Source organism: Saccopteryx leptura, chromosome 3, assembly GCF_036850995.1.
Source record: "Saccopteryx leptura isolate mSacLep1 chromosome 3, mSacLep1_pri_phased_curated, whole genome shotgun sequence".
NCBI lineage: Eukaryota > Metazoa > Chordata > Mammalia > Chiroptera > Emballonuridae > Saccopteryx > Saccopteryx leptura.
This window is the reverse complement of record NC_089505.1, coordinates 88,372,398-88,390,347: the sequence shown is the minus strand read 5'-3', so window position 1 is coordinate 88,390,347 and position 17,950 is coordinate 88,372,398. Positions and strand designations below refer to the sequence as shown.

At 50.3% G+C, this 17,950-nt stretch overlaps 1 protein-coding gene across 1 annotated transcript; it reads right to left on the bottom strand.

Moving 5' to 3' along the window:
• Nucleotides 1-672: 672 nt before the first annotated feature.
• On the bottom strand, nt 673-17,518 carry PARK7 (Parkinsonism associated deglycase). Its single transcript, XM_066374950.1, has 7 exons — nt 17,326-17,518; nt 16,246-16,337; nt 14,888-14,989; nt 12,650-12,709; nt 11,376-11,445; nt 7,681-7,767; nt 673-1,040 (listed from the first exon to the last, which is right to left on the bottom strand). Exons 2-7 carry the CDS (start codon nt 16,333-16,335, stop codon nt 880-882), a joined length of 570 nt encoding a protein of 189 aa, XP_066231047.1. The 5' UTR covers nt 16,336-16,337; nt 17,326-17,518; the 3' UTR covers nt 673-879.
• Nucleotides 17,519-17,950: the final 432 nt, after the last annotated feature.

Sequence of the window (17,950 nt, the reverse complement as noted above, 5' to 3'; positions counted from 1 at the left end):
AAAAATAAAAATAAAATAAAATGATAAAGCATGTAAAAAAAAATTTGCTAGGACGGCTCACAGAACAGAAGAAAACCCATTTACTCACTAGGTTACATATTCATCACGAAAGATATTAAAGGATACAGACCAACATCTCGATGAAGACCTGCGCAGGGTGGGGTCTCAAAGGAAGGGGCTTCTCCCCTGCAGAACTGGGGCTCAGCGTGGTGACATGTGGAAGTTCTCCAAAAAAGCACCCCATGAGCCGTCCTTTTGGGATTTTTATGTAGGCTTCGTGACATGGTCATGACGATGTCACTGCCCAGTGGTAACTGACTCAACCTCAAGTCCCCTTCCCTCCTGAGAAATCAAGGGTGCAACTGAAATCCTCTAACCACGACTGCACCGCTGACAAGAGACACCATGTCAAGAGACATGGTGGGTCCCAAAGCCACCTCACCAACATGACAAGAGACACCATGACTCTCAACACTAGGAAGTCCCCAGGGTCGGGGAGCCCTGTGCCAGACGGGGGCGCAGACCAACTATCTGTGTCTCGTTACCAATCGCGGCATCACACGCGTGGCCGCTGCCCTTTCATTTCATGGTTGTTTCCAGAGTCACGCTGCACAGGAAGCTGATGATACATTTTCACAAAAGAAATGGGAGACAAAAGAAGGAACAGCTGGGCAGTTTGCTAAATGTCCTGTTTATTCTGCAGTCAGGATTCAGAAACGTGGGGACACAGACGTGGGCTGAGGGTGTGGGAGGGTCCTCGGTTGGACTACACAGCCCGAGGGCAGAGCCTGGGCTCCCCGCAGCCCCGCCACCCATTCCACGAGCACACGGGGACTGGGTGACACACGGCCTGCTTCTAATCGTCACCGTGCTGCTGCTCTAATCCTTAAGCACGAGCGGAGCCTTCACCTGCTGGGCCACCTCCTTGCCACTCAGCGCCTCGACAATCGCCAGAGCGAACTCGAAGCTGGTCCCCGGCCCCCGGCTCGTGAGGATCAGGCCGTCCTTTTCCACGCGATTCTCAGAGTAGCTGTAATGACCTTGGACATAAAAATAAAACAAGGGTTACATCCCAACAGGCTGTGCTGGACAACGAGCATCGCTCAGCAATCCCAGGCTGTGTGACGGCCCATCGCTGGTCTCACAGAAACACGTGGAAAGAGCCCCAAACACTCCAGCCAGCCATACAGAAACAGGCAGGCGCTCCACACTCTCCAGAGCGCAGCAGGGAGACAGGACAGAAGCTGACACGGGGCCGGTGAGGATGTGCAGGTTACGTGCAGTTACATGAGGCCTTCGAGGTGTCCCAGGAGAGGAAGTGCTAATCACCGTCTCTTACACAGCCAATGCTCACGTGCCAGTTCTGTAACATGAACGGTAGCAGATGTGCCCCACCAAATAGGACTGTAGGGGTTCAGGGCAGGCCACCCCACATACGCGGCTTTGACATCTTATTCTGAGCTGAAGGTTCTCAAAAAACAGCCAATGGAGGGAGAGTCTCTCTCCGAACTTCCTTTACCTGTCTAAACACAGTCCTCCAAAAGGAGCTCAAAGGTCACCAACCCCTTCCAGGGGTTTCATAAACCAGGGAAGATGGACTCTTGTCACAGGAGAGGAGCCTAGAAGGTGACACCACAGCCAGACAAACTCTGTCACACACTCTCCTGCCTCCCATCTGTTGTCCTAAGGGCCTGTCCATCTTCCCTAGAAACCATTTCCTCTCCCCTTTCCTTCATGATAGTATTTAAGTCCGAACTCTAAGCCACATCATGGAGTTCCTCATTTTTCCCTGGGTATGTCCTCTGTGTACATGAGGTGGATGTGTTATTAAACTTCTGTTTTTCTCTTGTTAATCTGTCTTGTTACAGTGCTCTCAGCCAAGAACTCAGAAGGGTAGAGAGGGACAACTGTTTCTCCTTCTCAGCGACATGCTGCAGGGGAAGGGGCTGAGGGAGCGATGGTGCTGAACGTGCTGACCTGTGTTATGCACACATACTCTGCCGCCTCAAAACCAACTACAGGGGACCCTGGGCAGCGGGAGATGGGAGACAGCACCCTCGGCTCTTGGGGACGGGAGATGGGAGATGGGAGACAGCACCCTCGGCTCTTGGGGGCCAGAGAGGGGAGAGCAGAGACAGCACCCTCAGCTCTTGGGGACGGGAGACGGGAGATGGGAGACAGCACCCTCGGCTCTTGGGGGCCAGAGAGGGGAGAGCAGAGACAACACCCTCGGCTCTTGGGGATGGGAGACGGGAGACAGCACCCTCGGCTCTTGGGGGTGGGAGACGGGGAGACAGCACCCTCAGCTCTCGGGAATGGGAGATGGGAGACAGCACCCTCGGCTCTTGGGGGTGGGAGACGGGGAGACAGCACCCTCAGCTCTCGGGAATGGGAGATGGGAGACAGCACCCTCGGCTCTTGGGGGCCAGAGAGGGGAGAGCAGAGACAGCACCCTCGGCTCTTGGGGATGGGAGACGGGGAGACAGCACCTCAGCTCTCAGGGGGCAGGTGACGGGAGATAGGAGATGTTCACCATCATCCCGGGGAACATGTTCCATCTGCAGCCCTCAGCTGGAAGCGTTTCAGCAAACCCGGCACTGGAAATGTGCTTCTGCACATGGGCACGGCTTGTCCACCGCCAGGTGGCTCCCCACACGGTTTCCTGCACCCCAGACAGTCATCAGACCCTCCCGCTGCGCACAGAACCCGCCCCCACAGGTCCCCACCCTCCTGCCCCCGGGAGAGCTGCCTTGGTGGCTCCCGTGCCCAGAGCTCTTCTCACAACTTGCCCGAGTCTCCCTCCAGCACTGAGGAGTGCCTGCAACCCCTCTCCCTGCCACAGGTTCCCTGGACCACAGCCCCTCCCCACATGGACAGCTGTGAACAACCCATCAGTGTCCCTGATGATGTCCACTCTAAGAAGGCTGGGCCTACACGACCCATGGCCCCAGGGCGATGCCCCAGGCACCGGAGAATGAAGGGGGCTCAGGCCTGCCCACCGCCCTATCGCAGGCTCTCTGTGCTTCCATTCCCCCACTCCACGCTCAGCACCCCCAAAAATGTGACCTTTCCAAAGTGCAAGTCGGAGCCTCACCAGGCCTCTCCCCACAGAGAACCTTCACCAACTTTCTCCAGCACTGGAGACGACTCTGAACCCCATGTGACGGAGCACAACCCCTCTGGGTCTGCCTGCGCACAGAGACTGGACTGCGAGGAGCCAGGAAGGGGACAGAAAAGAACCCGCCATCAAGTGGGGGGACGGTGGCAACAAAGAGGAAATAGAGGTCTGAGATGCAGCTTAGAGATAAAACCCCCAGAATTTAGTGAAGGCCTGGACGCGGCAAGGCGTCATAGATGACACCCAGCCGTCTGTCCGGGGAAACTGGGTGGGTGCTGGGGCCCCACAGTGTCAGGGGACATGAAGGACACACAGATTGAGGGGAGGGGTTACTGCCGAGGAGGGTCCTCTGTGAAATCACGCCACGTCCGGTCGCTGCAGCGAGAGCCAGGCATGCTCCCTTCGGGCCTCCTCTCCTCCCCCAGCCGAGAGCGGGCAGCCCACCGCCCGTGTCTCCCACCCATTGGAGTCTCGGGAAAAGCCTGTTCGGTGAACACACACAGGAAGTCTCCTAACACCACTCCTTAGAGCAGAAGCACGTGCTGGTTCGGAGGGGCCATGGAAACCAGCACTGATCACGACCGTTCACAGTGAACAAACACCACCTCTGACACCGTGTCTTCCTTTTCTCATCAAAGATCAGGTCCCACGCTGAAGTAACTGAGCACAGCACATCGAAGGACTCCTTGTCACACTACTGCGGAGGTAAGAGGACCCCTGGTTTGAGGGAAAAGGTTTTCCCAACCTAACCTCATTCACTGACAGGCAAAGCAGGCCAAGATCATATCCAATGCTAAACTAGACAGCCACTGAGCTGGGTCTTCCAGAGCTGTGGGGTGGACTGCCTGGGCTGGGGCAGTGTGGGAACGAGTCTGAACGGCTCCCCGAACAATATTTTACAGGAAAAATATTACAAATGCCGCTTAAACTGGTTAAAGATGTTTAAAGATGTTCCACCGTGCTTTTCAGAATTTTCCCCAGGAAGAGCCGATGGTGGGCTCTTATCTGCTCCCACCACCTAGTGGTGAGGAGGGGGACAGCAGCACACATCGCTCTCACAAGCACGGTCCCTGCACATCAGCGGACTCCAACTTGGTACCTGGGGAATTCACACTTGGTCACCAACCTGGCACAGGGCATTAGTTTCCTTTAAGCAAACACCCCACACCCAGAAGTCTCTTTAGAAAACAAAGCACCTGGAGGGCCAGGGGCCAACCATGACCACGGCTCCTTCCGACACCCACCTCCCCATCTGGCCCAGGCCTCCCCCAAGAGCTGCCACAGACCCAAAGCCACTGAAAGCCTGAAATGTTTACTACTTGGTCATTCAAGGGAAAGTCACTGACCCTTGAGCACACAGCGTCTGGGATCAAGTCCCTGGCCGGCCATTTAGCAGTCCAACCTCTCTGAGCCTCACTTTTCTCTTCTGTAAAAAGGGGAGGATTCCATCCAGACCCATCACAGTACAGGACGGAGGCCCTCCTGCACATGGGCTCTGCGGGCCGTGTTCTCACTGGGTTAACCACATCAACGCACTGAGCCAGCACCAGCCCCACGAGGCCGGCGCTGCTCCTGTCCTCAGACAACAGGAGGAGTGCACCGGGGCTGGGGAGGGGGGGGAGGGCAGGAACCTGTCCCGTCGCATGGCGAGGGCCGCCTGGCGCCAGAGATCCTGCTCCCCACTGTGTGACCAGGCATTCGGATGCTTACTAAAACAAGGGACAAGCGAGAGTTGACAAAAAATTAAAGTCACAACCTATTTATTTTAAAAAGTGAGAAATGGAAGCACTTTACCCCTCAAGTAGAGATGTTTATTTCAATTAAAAAAACCTCATACTGCCCTGGCTGGTTGGCTCAGTGGCAGAGTGTCGGCCTGGCATGCAGGAGTCCCGGGTTCGATTCCCGGCCAGGGCACACAGGAGAAGCACCCATCTGCTTCTCCACCCCTCCACCTCTCCTTCCTCTCTGTCTCTCTCTTCCCCTCCCGCAGCCAAGGCTCCATTGGAACAAAGTTGGCCCAGGTGCTGAGGATGGCTCTGTGGCCTCTGCCTCAGGTGCTAGAATGGCTCTGGATGCAACAGAGCAACGCCCCGAATGGGCAGAGCATCGCCCCCGGTGGGCATGCCGGGTGGATCCTGGTTGGGCGCATGCGGAAGTCTGTCTGACTGCCTCCCTGTTTCCAACTTCAGAAAAATACAAAAAAAAAAAAAAAGAACAAAAACCTCATACTGATTGATCTAAGAAGTCCACGGCCACAACCAGAAGGGCCTCACCCGAGAGACACAGGAAGTAGTCACAGCTCCACCTCCCAGAGTGTTCCGAAGGGGCAGAAATCTCAAAAACTTTTTCTTCCTTCTTTCAGGGCTTACTAACTCTACTCAACGCCTGGTGACTTACACGGGTGGGAGCCTCCCCAGGGCACAGGCTGGGTCTGAGTTCTGGCCAACTCGGGCCAGCGGCCTGGCCTCCCTGCGCCTGCTCCCCTCCGGGTAGAGAGGACACCACCCGTCTGCTGGGGACAGGAAACTGGGAAGCTCTATCGAGGGAACACATGGGGTCCTACCCCGTCGCCACCTGAGCGTGTGCAGTCTCCTTCTCCCACTCCCGATCAGCCTGACTCTTCCTGTGGCATCGCTAGGAAACCGAGACAGGTGCACCTTCAGGTTACAGAGGAATGGCCTCCTTCTAACACGTCATCGCCGCTGCGGGAAGCCTGAATTGGGTCCTACAGACTCTGCAAAGCCTCCTCATTAGCTCAAAGTACATTAAACTCCAACATTAAAAAATGCCCAGAAGGGCCTTCTTTAAAAATCAACTTCCGCACAGTTTTTTTTTTGACAATACAGTTTCTAGGGAGAAAAAAAAAAAAAAGATTTCAAGAAAATACTACTTTGAATATGCAGAGGCCCTGCTGGCTAGCTCAGCAGTACAGTGTTGGCCCTGTATGTGGAGGTCCTGGGTTCGATTCCTGGTCAGGGCACAAAAGAGAAGCGCCCATCTGCTTCTCCGCCCTTCCCACTCTCCTTCCTCTCTCTCGCTCTCTTCCCCTCTTGCAGTCAAGGCTCCACTGGAGCAAAGTTGGCCCGGGTGCTGAGGATGGCTCTGTGGCCTCTGCCTCAGGCGCTAGAATGGCTCTGGCTGCAACAGAGCGACGCCCCAGATGGGCAGAGCATCGCCCCCTGGTGGGCATGCCAGGTGGATCCCAGTCGGGCGCATGCAGGAGTCTGTCTCTCTGCCTCCCGGCTTCTAACTTCAGAAAAACACACACAAAAAAGCAATATAATGAAAAATGCATCACTTCACATGCTGTGAAAAGATAACATATATTATTAGTTGCTGCACTTTGTGTTTTAGTTCAGAATAAGCCTGAAACAGGACAGAGCGAGGGGAGAAAGCATGCCGGTTGCAGTTACATTCAAATCAGCCTTTGGCACCATTTAGTCTGGTGTGTTTATTCACTGCTTTTTGGTTGGGTGGCGTTTTAGACTGTGTCCTCACTAACTGGATACCAGGTGAACCACACTTGGCTTCTTACAATCCTCCACACAGGTGTGATTTCTCCTCCTCTCTGCAAGCTCCGGGGACTCTGCCTCCGTCCCTTGTACTCTGGGGACAGACAGCAGCGGGAGACACTGCTTGTCTGACAAAAGGCCACCTGCAGGTGCGCTGCCTCACACAGGAGGCAGTAGCGGCCACCAGGAAAGCACTGACCACGACGCAGTTGGGCCGCCGGGTGCTCGGCTACATGGCTTTGCTGCCTACGACAGACGGCCCTGTGTTTTACACACCGAGGGACACACCTCCGCGAGCAGTGCACTCCTGCACAGCGCGGGCAGTGCCGGGCTTCTCTTACAGCCTCCAATGAGCAACGCAAGAAAAGTGAAGAACTATTTGAAAAGTAACAAGAAAAGGTATGACCATGCTAGGGTAAGAAAGAAGGCTGCAGAACAATGTACCTAGTAGCTCTCATTTGGTAAAATTACTAAACTAGGAAGGTTGATGAGCATGTGCACAGACTCTAGAGCCACAGGAGCGCTGAATAGCGCGCCCTCTGGACAGCGGAGGAAGGAGGCAGGGAGGGGGGGACACTCGCTCACTGCGCCCCCTTCCAGCCCGTCAGCGTTTCTTAACACGAAAACAAGTTCTCCTTCTAAGCGTAAGCTAAGAAAAGCTACATGTCTAGCTGGCACATCTAAGGGACCTCTCACCAAAGGAGGCGGGCCGGCCACCCAGGCCTCTCTGAAGGGAGAGCAATGTCCGTGCTACTGCGGACTGGGGGCGAAAGGACACTTTCTGACACTGCTGTCCAGGCTAGAGACTCGCCCTCAGGCTGCTGGCAAAGTGTCCGTCAACAATTCTAGTTAAACTGGCATGTCGTCACCATGTCACCCTGTGACCGTCAGCAACCGCCCCAGCAGGTGCCCACCAGGCTCTGGCCCAGGACGGCACTGTCCCTCTGGCTAGGACACTGTGGGCAGGCAAGGGTGTGCAGCCCTCACCCAGAGACCCGACCGGCCACGCGAGCAGGTCCTTCTGTGGCCACAACACAAGCATACACTCACCTCCATTCATCATTTTGTCTTTGGCAAGTGGGTGAGTCGTAACTTTGCTTCCAAAACCGATTTCATGAGCCAGCAGAGCCGTGGGACCTAAAAAGAGTAACAAAGACTCAAATGAAGATAGAAAAAAAAATCCGTTTTAAAAACTGCAAGAGCGCCCTGGCCGGTTGACTCAGTGGTAGAGCGTCGGCCTGCCGTGCAGGAGTCCCGGGTTCGATTCCCGGCCAGGGCACACAGGAGAAGCGCCCATCTGCTTCTCCACCCCTCCCCTTCTCCTTCCTCTCTGTCTCTCTCTTCCCCTCCTGCAGCCAAGGCTCCATTGGAGCAAAGATGGCCCGGGCGCTGGGGATGGCTCTATGGCCTCTGCCTCAGGCGCTAAAATGGCTCTGGTTGCAACAGAGCGACACCCCAGATGGGCAGAGCATCGCCCCCTGGTGGGCATGCCGGGTGGATCCTGGTCGGGTGCATGTGGGAGCCTGTCTGACTGCCTCCCCGTTTACAACTTCAGAAAAATACAAAAAAAAAAAAACCAAACAACAAAACAAAACAAAAACTGCAAGAGCAAAAGTATTCTTCAAAATCAAAAGGCTCTTTCCTAAAATATACTTAGAATTCTGAGATTACACACTTCTCAGTATGAGGTAAAGTGTATTCGTAATAAACCATCTGAGTAGCACTTCTGGCAAAAGTGTACAAATTCAAAATACTTCAACCACTATTTTATCAAAGAGATTAACCCTGCTGTCCAAGGAGCACACGGATCAACAGACTGTGGCCCACCTCAAGGAACAGGCAGTGTGTGCGTGCGTGCGTGCGTGTGTGCGGGGGGGGGGGGGGGTGTCAAAAGTCGGGAGGCCACTGAAGCTAAACATCTTACTTTACTCTTAGCAAAGGAAAAATTTAGTTACACATTAAAGGCAACTGGAACTCTCCAAACTTCTAGACTTGATTGCTATTTTACAAACCAATTTATGTTTTTTTTATTTTCAAATAAAAAATCATCACTCACCCATCCATCTACGCATCCAAACATACCAGGTGTAGAATTATTAAAATGAATAGAACACTGTCCAGCCCTGAAGGAGGTATCTGTGAAATGCCTGCAAGACTGAGAGATGAAGGCACTAGCATTTCTTTAGTAAAACTGCTTAAGAGAAGAACCATGCATGGCCCTGGCCAGATGGTTAGAGCATCTTCCCAAACGCAGGGGTTGTGGCACACACAGGAACAGATCAATGTTCTGTCTCTCTCTCTCTCTCTCTCTCTGCATTGTACTCTTGCTAAAATCAATAAATTTAAAAAAAAAAGGGGGAACCATGAACAAATGTTAATTTGTGATCTCACTGCCTCCCCGCTTAGTGATTTTTTTTAAAATATGCAGTTACTAACTTGAGATTTTTATCAAAATGTATACTCTGAAATAGTCAACTTCATTGATAATCACAAGCATATTTTATGTGCAACAGTCCTCACATAAGGACTAAAATCAATAATGCCTTAAATCTTTGTTATAGTATCTTAAAACTTTTTTAAAAGTAATTATCCTGTCTTTTTTCTCTAAGCCAAACCTTCCATAAAAAAAAAAAAAAAACAAAAAAAAACCCCACATTTTTAAGACTTCATGTCAGACTTAGAAAACCATGCTTTGGTGTCGCACTCTGACCTTGAGTGGTTAGGGCACTGGGGCTGAGACCGGGCGGCTGGGACGAGCTCAGCAAGCCACTCGCTCTTACTGACCTTTCATTCTGCAACACGATTCCAAGTAAAAAGTAGTTATATAATGAACCAACAGGCCACTCAGATCATAGCTGCTACAGAGGAAGACCAAACAAATAACACCTAATTACATAAGCTTTCTGCCAACATCAGGTGTCAGGCCAATTCCTGACTTACAGCTCTTCAATCAAAAGCCTCAAATGTATCTGACCTCCCTCTCCACCTTATCCTCACCAGGACACAGCTATGGATGGCAGCAAATTTGAGAAGTCTATGAAAACTGCATAATCATCATTCAATTTTTATTTGAATGAATTCATGAGTTACACTTTATTCTTATTTTGAAGAAACAAGCACTATCTACACTATTGTGTATGTGAAGCGAAGCTCATGGGATGACTGCACACCGAGGAAAGTGACCCGCAGGGACCTGGGAAAGTTAGGCTGCTCCTTTCAGGCGTAAACTGCTGCCTACCATATGCGTCAATAAACCCCGTCCCAGCTGAATGTAGGAATTCACTCATTAACGATAAGCTCATGATCACTGCTGTCTGGGGTTTAAAAACCCTATTTGGAAAATGAGAGAAGAGATATTTAACTCCTCCTATTACTTCAAATTCTGCAGGGATCCAGCTCTGAGCACCAGGCAAGGTGAACAGTAGAAAGAATCCCCTTGGGCAGCCAAGAGGAGGAAGCCGGCAGCGCCACCGTGTGGTGGTTCACAGAAAGAACACACGGCTGGCCCCTCCAAGGGTCCCTGAGATTGTTCCTAGACTCGGGCATCCCCTGCCTCACTCCAGGCTTCCTTCCCTTCCCCCACCCAGAGTGACTCCATTCTCTTTTCTTTTCATGACAGTCTCCCAATTTCTGTCTCTCACTCAGTATTAGGGGCTAAGCTCACTATTGTTCGGTTCAATAGACAGTTCCCAATTACAAATACAACATGCAATCAGGAATCGCCTCATTCTTCACCACACCTCTTCCTGTCCCTTGCGGGCCCAAAATGGTGGTGCTGCACATTCAACAACACAAGCACAGTGATGGAGCGCTGGTATTTAAGGTCGATTTACATGATTCTAAGGTCTAATAAGCATTCAAGCTTGCCAGAACAAAGCACAGTGAACCCGCAGTGGCGGACCATTCTGCTATCCTAGTGACACAGGACAAGCTGACACGTGGTTTTTACGTTCAACAGCAGAGTCGTCCTAGGAGAAGCACCTCAGCCCAAAGCCTCCTTGCTCCCTTTGGGGAGAGCACCTACGAATGGGGCTGGACAGGGCCAATGGGACTCAGTCCCCACACAACTAAGAGGACCTGCAACTTCCGCTGGGGGGGGTGGTGCGCAGCGGCTTGACTCCTTTCTAAGTCTGCTGCACTGAACACAACGCCACTGGGCGCCTCATCAAATCCACCACCCAGGATTTCGTTCATGTCACTCTTTTCACACATTTAATCAAGACAGAACAAGGGAGGCTCTGGTCAAAATGACACCATGAAGAAGAGTAAGACAGCAGATCATCTGTCATTAGAGTAGGAATGGATTTTAAAATGGCATCAGAAATCCAAGTATGACTATGTTTCAAAGCTGTGGGAACACCTCTGAAGCACCAATGGCCTCGTTCTGAGTTAGGTGGCAGATAACACAGCGCTGGGGGCCGGCACTCAGCACCAGGCGTCCTGCAGACTGTGCTGGCAGACATGCTTCCTGGCACAGAGATGTGCTGTGACAAGCTGTTGACCGAATTCCAGAGGGTCAACGTTGCCCCCGGTCAACCAGACATAGGAAACACTGAGTTTCACAGGACGCAGACCGAAGGTGCGGAGCGGCAGGAAACAGCTGTGCTCATTTCTGAAGTGACCCTGCTTCACGTCACCCAAGCCAGACGCCCCCACGCTTCTCGAAGGGGAAGAAGTTCTGGGAACGACACAGTGTCGGGAAAGCCAGCGCACCCCGACCTGAACATTCCTCCCGGTACCGGTACCTGCACAGATGGCCGCGATGAGGCCCTGCCGGCCCGCCTGCTCCTTCAGGATGTCCCGCACGGCCGCCGACTAGACAGAGACAACACTCCGAGTTCTCAGTAAGCCACAGCCAGGATCTGCCGAGGAACTTCGGCAGAATCTGACTGTAGCTAAAACCACAAGACATAAAATCTATCTTTCAACAATATTTCCAAGTAACTCATAAAAAAATTATCTAATTCATGATTCTATGTTCCTAAACCCAATCAAGGCATTTATCAATATTATAAGAGTAAGGCATCCTTTCCTTAAAAGTCTGTGAAGTCAAGATGAGAGAAGCAAACCTCCCCGGGGTACAGGGCTGCCCACCCGCCCTGCACTCCAAGGAGGAAGACCAGAAGAAAGGGAGGGGATGTGGGGCTCGGGCGTTCCCAGGTGGCGAGGTCAGAGACAGCCGCACAGCCCCAAATGCCCTACTCCACCTGCGTTATGCGCCTGTCTGCTCCCCGTCCCACCTCCCCCATCTCTTCCTGCAGGCTGACTCACCTATCTCTTTAAAAGAAGTAGCAGCCCTGGCCAGCTGGCTCAGTGGTAGAGCGTCGGCCTGGCATACGGAAGTCCCGGGTTCGATTCCCGGCCGGGGCACACAGGAGAAGCGCCCATCTGCTTCTCCACCCCTCCCCCTCTCCTTCCTCTCTGTCTCTCTCTTCCCCTCCCGCAGCCAGGGCTCCATTGGAGCAAAGATGGCCCGGGCGCTGAGGATGGCTCTGTGGCCTCTGCCTCAGGCGCTAGGATGGCTCTGGATGCAACAGAGCGACGCCCCAGATGGGCAGAGCATCGCCCCCTGGTGGGCATGCCGGGCGGATCCTGGTTAGGCACATGCGGGAGTCTGTCTGACTGCCTCCCCCGCTTCTTGCTTCAGAAAAATACAAATAAATAAAGAAATAAAGAAGCAGTAGCCTCCTCAATGCCATTTTCCATTCAGGCCGGCAGCCCCAGCCACCGCACCCCCAGCCCACTCCCCGACTACTAAGCTCTCATCCTCCTGTGCACAACCCTTCAGAGCACACACACCATTTTCTGCTGGGGGGGGGCAGTCTAACACATGGAATGCACTCTCCAAATGTGTTCGTAAATAACTGTCCACCAATTCAGATTAAGACGACTTTTTAAAATTAATTTAGAATTCTTAACATCACTTGTTCCTAGTTTATTAACAGGCTCCTTCCTGAAGTATATTAACAGTAACAAAATCAACAAACCCCAAGCAGATGCTGAGTCACACAGCTCTTACCTCAGATAAATTCTGTGCGCCCAGATTACCTCCGGGCAGAACCACTACGTCATAAGGCCCCTGTAACAATTTAAAAAATTAAAAAAGAAAATGAAAACATTTCATTTGAAACGTACATTAAAGTGACAGTAAATAAAACTTTCAAATTTTATAGATGGGACATAGCAAAAAACCACTCACAGAATAAATTCAATAAATTTAAGGTGTATCTCTTATGATCAAATGCTATTGTAACCAGCAAAATATGCAGAAAATCTGTGTACAGTCCCACAAAAGGATGTCCATGTTGCAGAACTGCAGGTATAGAACTACCTCATCCTTGTAAAAAGAAAACAAGGTGCGTGTTCACGTGTACGCAGATGCACGTGTACATCACACACACCCCACGTACATGTGTACAGTATACAGGTGCTCAGAGACCAGAGACACCCCAGCCACCACGGGGAGTGCTGTGGGAGGGAGGGGACGGACAGGGTGAGCCACTTAACACCTGACTTTCTGTACGTCTACACTGTGTGAGTTACTTTTCCATAAGAATGTACACAGTAATAATATGGAATCAAAAGAAAAACAAGTCTTAAGTAAAAGGCAAAGAAGAATATTTTTAACTTTATGAGAAACGAAACTTGGGGGAGAAATATGATGTAGTATTTTAGTATTCCAAACACCAAAACATCCAAGAAATCTAATGATTTCAAATTTGCTGAAGTTACAAAATGGAAATTAGTTTAAATAACTTCAGATATTTAGAAAATTTTTCAAAAAATTTAGTCATTACAAAGAAATGTTTACTTTGACTCTCACTTTTAACGTTATTCAGAAAGTTTCAACAATTTATATGACAATACTAATATTCTAATACTTCACAATCTACCATTGATATATGTGAACTTACTAGAAAGTACTAAATGTGATTCTATGCATTCGATGACCACTAGATATGGAGACTCTTGCTGCCAGGTTCCTCAGGGGACACAGGGGGACACTATGAGCTGGCTCTGCCTCCCTTCCTGCTAGATCTCTGCTCAAGAGGGCATAGCCCACATGCCTGTCACACTGGCCAAGTAAGCCTGCACCCCATGAAAGGGTGTGCAAAAGTATCTGTGCACGTGTGGGTCGGCACGCTTCTGAGGAAAGAGATTTCAGCTTTTTTATCTTAGAGAGAGAAAAGAAGACAAAGGGAGGAAGATGGAGAGAGGGAGGGGGAGGGGAGAAGGGGAAGGAAGAGGAGGGAGGCAGGAGAAAGGGAAGGAGGGACATCAATTTGTTCCACTTATTTATGCATTCACTGGTTGATTCTTGTATCTGCCCGGACTAAAAACTGAACCCGCAACCTTGGTGTACTGAGACAATGTTCTACCCAACTGAGTTACCCATCCAGGGCAAGACCTGAGCTTTAGGCAGATTCACAAAAGTGTTGGTTGCCCCCAAGAGTAAGGAACCATAATTCTAAAGATACTGATAAAGTGGCACAATGTAAGTGGAACCCCTACTCCTCCCGAATCACGTAGGAGCTGTTCCACACAACACATCACACAACTAGTCCTGTGCCGCTGCAGAAGGAAAGGCAAAAGGTAGCTGGCGGCCTGACCAGGTGGTGGCACAGAGGACAGGGCGTCGGGCTGGGATGCTGAGGACCCAGGTTTGAAACCCCGAGGTTGCCAGCTTGAACGCGGGCTCTTCAACTTGAGCAGTGGGTCACTGGCTTGAGCGTGGGATCATAGACATGACCCCAAGGTGACTGGCTTGAGTAAGGGGTCACTGGCTCTGCTGTAGCCCCCCAGTCAAGGCACATATGAGAAAGCAATCAATGAACAACTAAGGTGCTACAACTATGAGTTGCCGCTTCTTATCTCTCTCTCTCTTCCTACCTCCCCTGCTCTTGCTTAAAAAAAAAAAAAAGGTGGCTTTCGAATAAAGAAATCAGAAATGACTGGGAAACTGGCAGTTAATTTTCTCATACCAAGTAACAAAGTGATCATAGCAGGCAAGGCTGCCTGTGTAAGCCAGAAGAACGCTGCGGAGGGTCCCGTCCACACACTGCCCACCGGCCGCTTACTGAGCACACGACAGCTAGGTCCTCCACATACAGAACTTATAGTGGGGAAGACATTCAAGCAATACAACTTTCCTAAAATAGGTCTGTGTGACCAACGGCCTTACATGTGCTCAAAAGAAATGTCAAGAAACTGAGGAAGAAGCCATGGGGAAGAGTAATTCCAAGTACAGAGATCAAACCTCTTTTTTTGCGTCTTCCAGACTGGCATCAGGACAAATGACAACATCTCGACTGCACTGCACGGGGTCTTTTCCAGCCAAACCTGCAATGGTGACCTTAATCTAAGAGAAAGATGTCATCATGATATTTAAGAACACTGAAATGCAGAGTAACATTTTCACAGCTGCCCAGTGTTTTAAAATAACTTGACAGGAAATAACACACAAACACCATGCTGACTTCAGGCTAACAAACTAGCAAAACATATTTAATGACTACGTCTGTCCTGGTTTGTCTGTCTCAGCACCCTGTGTGGTTAGTGTCTTTTCTCCCACAGGTGTTCTGGTTTAGGAGATAAATTCTTGGATCATTCTATTAATAACCACTCACCCCCTGCAGTTAGTTACTACTGCCATCCAAACAACAAAATGCCACTTTTATCTTACAAAAATGTACAAAGTTGGCAATACCAAGAGCTGGAACCAGGAAAATGGGAATTTTCCTATATTGCTGGTGGGCCCACATGTTGGTACTTAAGAAAATCTAGTAACACTAACTAGGGGCTGTCCTCTGGCCTAGCAAGTTCATTTTCAGGCACTGAGCCTGGAAAAACGTCCATACATTTGCACAGGAAGCCTGTACAAGAACAGTATATAGTGTGACAATGCCACGAAACAATAGAAGAATGAATTTAGAAAGGCAGGTTTGTGGCATGTTCATACAGCAAATTTAAAATAAACCACCCGGGTCCACATGCATCTAAAGTCACTCCTGAGAACCAGAGGCATGTTGGGTTAGCAGCCTCTGGGGCCAGATTGCTCTTCTATTTACTAACTCTACGTGGCACTTTATTTGGAGTCTCTTGCCTCAGTTTCTCCAACTATAAAATAAGGATGGCAGTAACTCACCGGGCTGTTGTAAGATTGAAGCAAGTTTCTATAAGTGCTCAGAATGATAACTAGCACTCAGCAAATGCTATTTAAGTGTTCACTATGCTAACATATCTAAATATACAAATATAAAACACAGACATGCAAAATGAGAACTGCGGTCTAATGCTACTTTTTTAACTTTGGGGTCAGAAGGGGAATGGGGACTGGGGAGATTTGCAGAGTGCTCTGCAATGCTTTCTCTTCAAAGCATCTGTTCTTCAAGAAATGCTCTGAAGGAAATAGGGCAAAATGTTCACAGCCTTAAATGTAGACAGTGGATACACAGGTAATGAAAATACAGAATCTGTTATGTTTTAAATATTTCATAAAGTGAGTTGAATATTATTTTGTTTAAAATGACTTTTAGACCGCAGTTCTCATTTTGCATGTCTGCCAAACAGGTATTTAAAAGGAGGAGGAGGGGCTGGGACACGTGAGGGACTTACTCCAGCGCGCCTCATGACGTCTACAGGGATGACGGTCTCCATCTCCTCTGCCCCTTTAGCCAGGATCACCAGGGCTCTTTTTGAGGCCATTTCTACGTTGTCATTTTTAAAGATTTAATTTAAAAAAGATAAAAAAGATTTTCAAAAAACTTTCACTGGGACCGTGGAACAGCCACAAATTTAAAGTTTAGGAACATCTTTAAGCAAAGTAAGCACCTCCCAGGGAACAAGTCCGGATAGACAAACACAACTGAACACAAAAACTGCATTGTAGGTTAATTTACACAGAATTTCAATTGCCCGTTATTTTTGAGATGAAAACATGGTACGGTTGCTAACCCGTGTTCGTATTAATTTCTCTCATCATGTTTTAAAATTTCAAATTCTAATGCTATATTGCAAATGAAGCTTTCTAAAACAAGGACATGGGTCTTGCGAAATTTCACACAATGCAGAGAGAAGTACCATTTTACAGATAAATGACTAAACTCATGGGCAAAAAACCCAAATACACAGTCATTAGCAATTAGCCTCTAAGAGTTTTGGAGGGGATTTTATTTTTAATTCCAATAACTGTACTAAAAATCCGGAGCGTAGGAGTGAGGGAGTACGGGGGGGGGGGGGCATTAACAGTGTTCAATATTTCAACACTTGTTTTTCATGCTGGAGAACGATGGGAATCCCCCTGCACAAAAAACAACGCCACTAGACAGCTCTCTCCCTGCGCACGACAGCTGCTACACCGGGGTCCGAATAGGTTGTAGCCTATTCTTTTTCTGCAGGGTCTGCTGTCCGTGCAAAACCGATTTTAACAAAATGATTCTACACACACAGGTTCAACTCGTTCCAAACTGGTGAGACCCAATGCACACAATTTCGGGAGCTTCAGAGAGGCTACCACGCTGGCAGTCGAAAGTCTTATCTGCTTATTCTAGAAGGAACGCGGCGGGATCGGGGACCCAGTCTGGGGGTGCTTCCTCCCGGGGCCCCGCCCCGGAGCAGTGGGACTGTGCAGCCCGGGACACAGGCACCCACTCGCCACCCGCAGCACCATGGCCTGCGCACGCCCCAGACCCAGACCTGAACCTCGCCTCTCCTCTCCTCTCACAGACGCGGCTCCTCGGCCCTTTCGGCAGCACTTCTGCGCCGGGAACTACTGAACCAAAACCGCACTAAACGGGGTCGGACTGACCGACGCACGCACGCACGCACGCACACCGCCCGACACTGGGCCCTCGGCTACGCACAGCGCAGACGCACGCCGCCGGCCTTTCTAGATCCCCTCAATGCGCAGACGCACGCCGCTCGCTGCGCGTTACGTCACGTCACGTCCGGCCGGCGGAACTAACCTTTGCGGACCTCAAGGAATACCGTACCATTCGTTGTCCCTATTCCACGCTTAGTGTGGTTTTAGTTGGAGCATCCAGCAAGCACGAGAATCCCGTGGACTCGCGCGGGCTCACGAAGTCCCGCCCCTAAACAGCACGGTCTGATCCGTCTGCAACAGGCGCTATTGAACCCGCTATTTTTACTGCAGCTTGAAGGTGCAATTCCCGAATGCAGAGCCGTGGCTTACTTTAAACTTGCGTTTTCCTAAATATACTGCTTACAAAAATTAGAGGATATTGCAAAATGAATATGAAGCGATAAAATATCCCCTAATTTTCGTGCTTCGCCGTTCTTGTGTGCACTGAGGTCTTCCTTT